The following is an 8,737-nucleotide window of genomic DNA, read 5'->3' as shown; positions in this document are numbered from 1 at the left end:
GAAACTTGAATCAAAGGACTACTTTCTAAGGTGTGGACAGGATTAAATAAAACTGGTAAACAATGGTTAAAACTCCATTGTCTACCAAGGCATGAAGGAGCCAGTGACATTGTTATTACTCCTCAACTTGAAGGAGCAAGGCAGTTGGCTGCTTGACAGCTGCACAGTCGCTGACCAGGGGCAGGAAGAAAAGTGATGGCAGAAGTACACAGGGAGGGCTGGAGAGATGGCATAGCGGTTAAGCGCTTGCCTGTGAAGCCTATGGACCCCGGTTCGAGGCTCGGTTCCCCAGGTCCCACGTTAGCCAGATGCACAAGGGGGCGCTCGCGTCTGGAGTTGGTTTGCAGTGGCTGGAAGCCCTGGCGCGCCCATCCTCTCTCTCACTCTCTATCTGCCTCTTTCTCTGTCACTCTCAAATAATCAAATAAAAAAAAAATAAAAAAAAAAAAAAAAGAAGTACACAGGGAGCTGATACTAGAGACCACAAGAGTTCTAGGGAGCTTCCAAGTTCACTCGGACTCTGGGCCAAGAGCTGTGATTCTGGGTGATGTGAAGGACTAAAGAATCTTGACTCCCTCAGCCTACACAAGAGCTTAGTAGGGCTAAGGGTCCTGATACCTTAGGCCTATGTGAGGACTATATAGTGCACCACCAGTTCTGGTCCGCACCCACCAGAGCTCACTGTTGCTATTGACGGAACAAGAACTGCCAAATACCAACACTTGAACTGAGAGTGATCTTTACCTCAACAAAGAGTCCTGCTGTATTATCTACCTGCGATTTTGTGAGGCTGGTCTTCTGTACGATAACCTATTCCACAAGCCCACCACATCCATTTGTACATACCAAAAATATGCATAACCACTTTTTCCAGGTAGCTTTTACTGTTTTGGCTTGCTTCTTAGAATTTCTTCCTAATGGCCTATGCCTTTTTCTCCTCTTGTTGGGTGAGGGAGGGAGGTGTGACGTGGAAGGAAGATGTACAATTCATGCTAATGCCTTAATGCCATCTTAAATTATGTGCTAACAGTAAAGTACATCATAAAACCTCGAAGCTATAAGAGTTCTTAGAGATGTAAACTTTTCATGGATGAGAAAAACAAAGCCAAGATATTTGCACATTTGCAACAATTTTTTAAAACCATTTTATTTATTTGCAAGCAGAGATACAGAGGCAGACAGTGAATATGGGCACACCAAGACCTCTAGCCACTGCAAACTCCAGATGCATGTGCCGCTTCCTGCATCTGGTTTACATGGGTACTGGGAATTGAACCTCAGTTTTTATAGTCTTTGTAGGCAAGTGCTGTAACCACCAAGCCACCTCTCCTGCCCCTATAGGCAATTTTTTTTTTTGGGGGGGGGTTCAAGGTAGGGTCTCACTGTAGTTCAGGCTGACCCAGAATTCACTAGGTAGTCTCAAGGTGGCCTCCAACTCTCAGGGATCCTCCTATCTCTGCCTCCTGTGTGCTGGGATTAAAGGTGTGCACCACCACACCCGGCTCCTATAGGCAATTTTTAATACCCTGAGTGTAAGTAATGTCAAAAGAAACTTCATTCCTGCCAAACATCACATTGTAAACTTACATGACAACCATCATTATCTTTGTTCTTAGTGAATATCCTGTAGGGATACAGGAGAAAAATCCAGCCTACTTCCTATTTTGAGGACTGGGGAAAAAATTTCAGTTCTAGATACAGGAATTTGAGATTCCGTAGTCAGAATACTAACCATCTATGAGGTAGTAATAGCATTCTCCAAAATAAAAATCCAAGCATTTACAAGCCAGTTTTTAAAATTTATTTTGAGAGTGAAAGAGAGAAAGAGAATGGGCGCGCCAGGGCGATTCAGCCGCTGTGAACGAACACGCGAGTCCCCTTGTGCATTTGTGCAACATTGCACCAGAGCATCTGGCTACCTAAGATCTGGAGATTCTAACATGCGTCCTTAGGCTTCACAGGCAAGCGCCTTAATCGCCGAACCCCTTAAATTTGAGACAGACAGGAGTGACTATGGGCTCCAGGCCTTTGCAAACGATATCCAGACACATGAGCCACTTTGTGCCTTACGTGGTTACTGTAGACTCGAACCTGGGCTCACAGGCTTTGCAAGGAAGCGCCTTTAACAGCTGAGCCATCTCTCTAGCCCAAGTCACGTATTTAAGTAAAATTCATTTAATTCTACCAGCAAGCCCAGGTGTTTCCTAGGCTGTTTGCGTAGGGTGAACGCATATTCACTCCGTCTGCCTCTTTCAGTCTCAAATTAAAAAATAAAAATAAAAAGTGGCTTCACAGGAGTTTTGGTTTTCTTGCCACACCCGATGGCTTCGGGGTGCCTTGGCCTCGGGGTGTCAGGATACAACTGGCTTCATACACCACTGCCCTGGCAGACACAGACACTGAACGAGGTAAGAGGGAGCACCCGGGCAACGCGCAGAGCCGCTCCGCCCCGCCCTCACCCCGTCACCCAATCGCCACGGGCCTCCCCGCCCCGCCCTCACCCCATGAGCCAATCGCCACGCGCGCTCTGCGCCGGCCCACTGCCCGCGAGAGACCTTCCGCCTCCTTGCGAACCCCCGTTTACGACACTTTCCGGCCTCTTGCGCGGCAGCCCCGCCGTATTTCACCGCGCTGGACTGGAGAGGCCCGCGCCGCTTTCCGGCAAAGCTTTGGGATTGGTGGCCGTGGGCCGGAGCTGGAATGAACCGCGTCCCCGTAGGGGCAAGGCGGAGCTGAGCCGGAGCCATGGTAAGTGCAGCCCGATGGCCACGGCCTGTCGGACTCTCTGCTCGCCCGCGATGGGCCCCGAGGGGTTTACAGTAGTGGCAGCGAGTGTGGTGGACCCACCGTCGCGGTGCTCCTGCGTGCCCGGGTCTTTTCCCCCGGCTCCTCTGGTCTCTGGAGCTGTCGCCTCTTCGGAGATGACGAGCTGGCGCTGACGTCCAGCGCGCTGGCTTTCCTCTCACCCACCGTTTAGTGTGGCCGATGGCCGCAGGGCGATTCCTGTATGAGCAGGTTTTCCAGATCCAGCGGGTGGAAGTTGCTTCGCTAGGGGTGAACCACCCCCTTCGCTGCTGTAGAAGTCAGTAAAGCAGGTTGGCCGTTTTCCACGGTGAAAATATCGTACCTTGACAGTGCATTGTGGATAAAATTAAGGAACTTTTAAAGGAATTATGGGGCCGAATGTTTTGACATTAAAAGTTGTTTTTCACAGCCGGCCATGGTGGTACACCCCTGAAGTCTCAGCTGCTGGAGAGGCTGAGACAGGAGGATTGCACATTCAAGGCTTGCCGCCAGGGCATTATAACGAATTTATGCCTAGACTGGGCAACGTACCAAGCAAGATCCTGTCGCAAATTAAAAACCAAACTTTTTTTAAAAAGAGCTGGAGGGTGGGCGTGGTTGTTGCTGAAGAGATGGCTCACCGGTTAAGGCACAAGCCTGCAGAACCCAAGGACCCGGGTTTCTCCACTACCAACGTAAAGCCAGATGCACAAAGTGACACATGTATCTGGAGTTTATTTGCAGTGGCCATAGGCCCGGGCACACCCATTCTCATTTTCTTTCTCTCTCTGCTTGCAAATAAATAAAAAGAAAAAAAGTGAAAAAAGTATATATAGAATTTTTTTAAGGCCTGGGATGTAGCTCAGTGACAGATCTCTTACCCCCCAAGTGGGACCTCCTGGGTTCGAACATTAGTACCCCCAAAAGAAAATAAGTCTCCCATTGAATTAACACTTGTACTAAGTTAGGATAGAAAGAATGGGCATAATGTTGGGAATCAGAGAATAAGTATTTATTTTTTCCTCCCCTGACCAGGCCAGTACAATGGTAGCAGTTGGATTGACCATTGCTGCTGCAGGATTTGCAGGTTGGTGTATGGTTTGGGGGTGGACACAAGTAGAAAGACTGTGGATTAATGTAGTTAACTGTTGCTTTTGATTTTAGGTCGTTATGTTTTACAAGTCATGAAGCATGTAGAGCCTCAAGTAAAACAAGCTTTTCAAAGTCTACCAAAATCTGTAAGCTTTATTAGACATTTTTTGCTAAATTTGTTGTAATTAGAATCTAGAGCCACACTTGGGGAAGGGTGAATTTCCAAACACCCATGAAGTTCAAAATGTTTTTTAGCTCTTGCTTAAAACATTGTAGATTTGCAAACCTTGCAATGGTGCTGCACTAAAAAATAGTTAAGTGTACGTAATGTTAACACTTAATTTACATAATACTAACCTCAAACCATCTGTCCACATTCTTAACACCCCTCATCTTCTCTGTATCACAAGCATAGGAAAAGGTAAATTGACCCATTCCTAGCATGTGGTCCTGGCACTAGTTGCTGATACCTAGGCAGCACTGCTGTTATTTATTCTCTAGATGCAATTAAGCGTGATAATCATACCCTCCCTTGTTAACATTTATTGAATTTGAACTGGGCACAGTGGCACATGCCTATATTTCCAGGTTCTCAGGATGTTGAAGTTCAAGGACAACTTGGGCAACAACAATCTGCTGTAAACCATACTCCCATATTACACGATTGCATTTATTACGGACATACTTTGTATGGATATATCATGTGTTGGCACCATCTTTTCCCTCATCCTTGCCCCCATTCCGCATTCCACTTCAGGGCCTCCTCAGTGGGATTGTGTGTTACACATTGAGAGAGTAGCAGTCACTTACAGGGTGGGAAGTGGGGAAGCAGTGCCTCTGGACATGACATTCCCAAACTGTATCTTACAATCTTCGTGTCCCCTTTTCCACAAAATTCCCTGAGCTGTTAGGAGCCTCTGGATTTCTGCTTTGGTATATGTTGAGTGTCCTCACTCTTTCTCCTTCACCCTGGTGCTAATTGTCTGTCTCACCATGGAAGCGGCACTCTTTCTCACCTCCCCAATTCCTCTGTGGTTTCACCTGGGCCTTGGCACAATTAAATTTTCATATGAAATATGGCTGAGAGTAGGCCTCCATTTATTCTTTGAGACATTTTGGCTGGAAGAAATGGATCTTTAATGATAATTATTGTTTGTTGCTACTTATAAAGCCAAAACACTGGTGTTTCTACTGATTATGTGAATATTGACTTTTGAAAGTGTCCATTAATTTTACAAATCTTTTGAATTCATTTATCTTTTCAGGCCTTCAGTGGAGGCTATTACAGAGGCGGGTTTGAACCCAAAATGACAAAACGGGAAGCAGCATTAATACTAGGTGTAAGGTAATTGTTGTATTTTCTGTTGGTTGTGTGTAGTACGTGTGTGCAGGTGTACCTACCCCATATGCACATGTGGGAACCAAGTGAAGATGCCAGTCTCATCTATTCCTCTTCCATTGCATTTCCCTGAGAGTTTCTTACTGAATCTGGAACTCCCTGCTTTTCATTTAGACAGGCTGACCAGGGACCCAGTAATCCTCCATGTCTGACCCTTCAGCACTGGGATTATAGGCTCTAATTGGCCATGCCTAGGCTGTTTAACATGGGTACTGGGGATCAAACTCAGGACCTCATGCTTGAGCAGCAAGTGCTCTTACCCACTGAGCCATCTCCCCAGTGCTTAATATTAGTATTTTCTACAACTAAGAATAAGGCAGTTAGGGGAGGATGTTGTCCCAGGAAGAGTGAAAGTTAATTGAGCTTTGTGGCTCCTCCCTCATGTTCATTGTGTGTGTGGGGGGGGTATGCATGCCTGCGGGCACACAGGTGCATATGTGTGGAGTCCAGAACTTGATGTTATATATGTCCCTCACTTACTGCTTAAAGCAGGGCCTCTCACTTGAACTTAGAGTCAGACTCAGCTAGTCTAGCTAGCCATTTTGTTTTGGGAAATCCTGCCTCTGCTTCCCAAGCACCAGGATTGCCATTAGGCCATCATGCCCACTGGCATTTTTGTGGGTGGTGGGAATCTGAACTCCAGTCCTCACACTTGCATGGCAGGTGCCTTATCCACCAAACTATATCCCCCAGACTACATGTGTACATTTTTAAGGTGTGCGCAGACACTGTATTGCAAGCCTTGTGTGCCCCTGGTTAACTATGATTGCAGCCTTACCCCATTTGTAGTTGACATTATATTGCAATGTCAAAAGTTTGGACATTCCTACAAAAGTATAGAAGCACCTTTTCATTGGGATGTAGACTTTGAAATTAATCATTATGCTGCTCAGCAACTCAGTAGGACATTCTGTAGAGAATTCTGCCTTTATTTACAAATATTAAAATACAGGCTTTTCTTTTTCTTTTAATTTTCAAAACAGGGTCTCACATTATCTACCCCAGCCTGACTTGGAACTCAACCCTCTGGAGTGCAAAGCCACGTGTAACTGTACCTGGCTTTATGCTTTCCTTTTCAAACAAAACAGTATTTATTGGATATTGCACCAAATTCAACTACATATGTGAGAATTCCTTTTTTTGAAGTAGTGCAGTTTACTTCTCTAAAGTATGTATTTTACATGTGTTGAGGCTCATAAACAGTTTTTCATTGTGTTTTGTGGATTTACCATAGCTTCTCATTCCTTAAACTGGCTCTTCTGTGATCCAGAAATAGAAATAGACTGAAAGAACTAATACTTTTTCTTTTGAAATTAGCCCTACTGCCAATAAAGGAAAAATAAGAGATGCTCATCGACGAATTATGCTCTTAAATCACCCAGACAAAGGTAATTATTAAGCCCTTGTTAAATGCTTTTGATGTGACTCCCCTTCCCCACCCGTTGTTTTCTGAGGAAAGGTCTCACTCTAGCCCAGGCTGACCTGAAATTCACTACATCATCTCAGGCAGGGTGGCCTCGAACTCAAGGCCTTCCGAATGATGGGATTAAAGGTGTATACTACCATGCCTGGCTGACCTGCTGTTTTTAATGGAATTTCATATTTAATTCTTGGCAGTTATAAAAGTGCTTAAATGTGCATGTGAGCATTCTCCCAGGCATGAATCATGTGTTTTTAGAAGCTTAAAAGAATGAAATCTGGGGTTGGGGAGATGGCTCAGCAGTTAAAGGCATTTGCTTACAAAGCCTTGAGGCACAGATTCAACCTTCCAGTACACAAATAAAGTCAGACGAACAAAATGGCACATGGGTCTGGAGTTCATTTGCAGTTGCAGGAGGCCCTGGCGTGACTGTACTCCCTCTCTTTAAAAATATTTAAGAAAAAGGAAAGCAAAGTGTGTGTGTGTGGGTGGGGGCTGAGGATATGGCTCAGTAGTTAAGGGTGTTTGCTTGGGGATGGGGGCAGAATAAAATCTAGGTATGATGTATTCCTATAACCCTAGTACTCAGAAGAGGCAGAGGCCAGGCATGGTAGCGCACACCTTTAATCCCAGCATGTGGGAGGCACAGGTAGGAAGATCACTGTGAGTTCAAGGCCATCCTGAGGACTACATGCTGAATTCCAAGTCAGCCTAGGCTAGATAGAGACCTTACCTCAAAAAAACCAAAAAGTAAAAGAAGTAGGAGGGTCATGAGCTAACAACCAACCTGGACTAATAGCCTGCTCCAAGCTATATAGCAAAACCTGTCAAAAAAAAAAAAAAAAAAAGGAAAATGAATGAATGGTGTGTGTGTATAAATAACAAATCTGAGCCAGGAATAATGATGCATGCCTGTAATCCCATCACTAAGGAAGCTAACACAGGAGGATTGAGTGTTCAGGGCCACCCTGGGCTATATACAGATCTTGTCTCAATAAGATGAACACATCTAAGCACAATTCTAATTTGGCAGTAGTAATAAGCATTAATATTATTTTAAGATCTGCATTTGTGATGTGACTTCAGTAGTGATGGTGACTAGTAGTGAAATTTAATTTGTTCTTTTATTTCTTAAAAAAAGAGGGGGAGGGGGCCTTACTACAGCCCAGTATTGGGATGAAAGGTAAGCAACCACCACACTTGGTTAGGTTTTATTCAGATTCTTAAATGTTAAATTTCAGTTGATGAAAATGATTTATTTTGCCTCCATCTATTTTAGACATTTAGAAGTAGAGATTAGTTAGAAACCTACGAATGTACTGTTTCTGATACATTTCTAATGAGCATTGACTATTGAAAGCAAGTAGTTGCTTTGAATGACCACAGACCACCTGAGTATATGTATCGGTACACAAATCCTTTTACTCACATGTGAGGCCCTTTACTTAGAAGAGATGTTGATGGTTTACAGGATCGTGAAACAACAAATATATATGACACAACAAAGGCTCAATTCATAGGAAGAAAGAGAAAGGATTTACACTCATGTAGCTGAGACCAATCTTTTAAATGTGGCACGTGCTGTCACCTACAAAGTACACACTTGAGTGACAGTTGGACATGCCTGAAAACATACAGGTCTTTCCAGCACAAAACTCAGAAGCCTCTTGAGAATCTCATTTAAGCAATACTATAGAATTGTTCATTCTCATAGTCCTGAGTAAGCAAGCTACCTTACAGTTTGAAGTATGTGTGGGAAGAGTTAAATTGTACTTCTATCAAGTAGAATTTAAATCTGTGAAAACTTTTTAAGTTTTCTGAAAAGACATAATATTTTTGTACAAATACCTCATGTAAGTTATCTTATAACTGTTCCTCTTTTCTTTTATAGGTGGATCTCCATATATAGCAGCCAAAATCAATGAGGCTAAAGATTTACTAGAAGGTCAAGCTAAAAAATGAAGTAAATGTATGATGAATTTTAAGTTCATATTAGATTATGTATATGAGCACTGTTTTGTAATAAAATGTCTCAAAGCTAA

The 8,737-nt window shown here is 43.9% G+C and overlaps 1 protein-coding gene across 2 annotated transcripts; it reads left to right on the top strand.

The window, feature by feature from the left end:
* The first annotated feature begins 2,618 nt into the window (after positions 1–2,618).
* On the top strand, positions 2,619–8,737 carry Dnajc19 (DnaJ heat shock protein family (Hsp40) member C19). Of its 2 annotated transcripts, none has more exons than XM_004652313.2 (6): positions 2,619–2,748; positions 3,820–3,871; positions 3,949–4,022; positions 5,142–5,221; positions 6,593–6,663; positions 8,587–8,737. In XM_004652313.2, exons 1-6 carry the CDS (start codon positions 2,746–2,748, stop codon positions 8,655–8,657), a joined length of 351 nt encoding a protein of 116 aa, XP_004652370.2. In that variant the 5' UTR covers positions 2,619–2,745; the 3' UTR covers positions 8,658–8,737. The 2 variants fall into 2 exon arrangements, with proteins under 2 accessions (XP_004652370.2, XP_045017783.1); XM_045161848.1 differs by having other exon boundaries at positions 2,673–2,748; positions 3,926–4,022.

Source organism: Jaculus jaculus, chromosome 11, assembly GCF_020740685.1.
Source record: "Jaculus jaculus isolate mJacJac1 chromosome 11, mJacJac1.mat.Y.cur, whole genome shotgun sequence".
NCBI classification, from domain to species: domain Eukaryota; kingdom Metazoa; phylum Chordata; class Mammalia; order Rodentia; family Dipodidae; genus Jaculus; species Jaculus jaculus.
The sequence above is the reverse complement of the archived record's forward strand: the minus strand, read 5'-3'. Positions and strand labels throughout refer to the sequence as shown.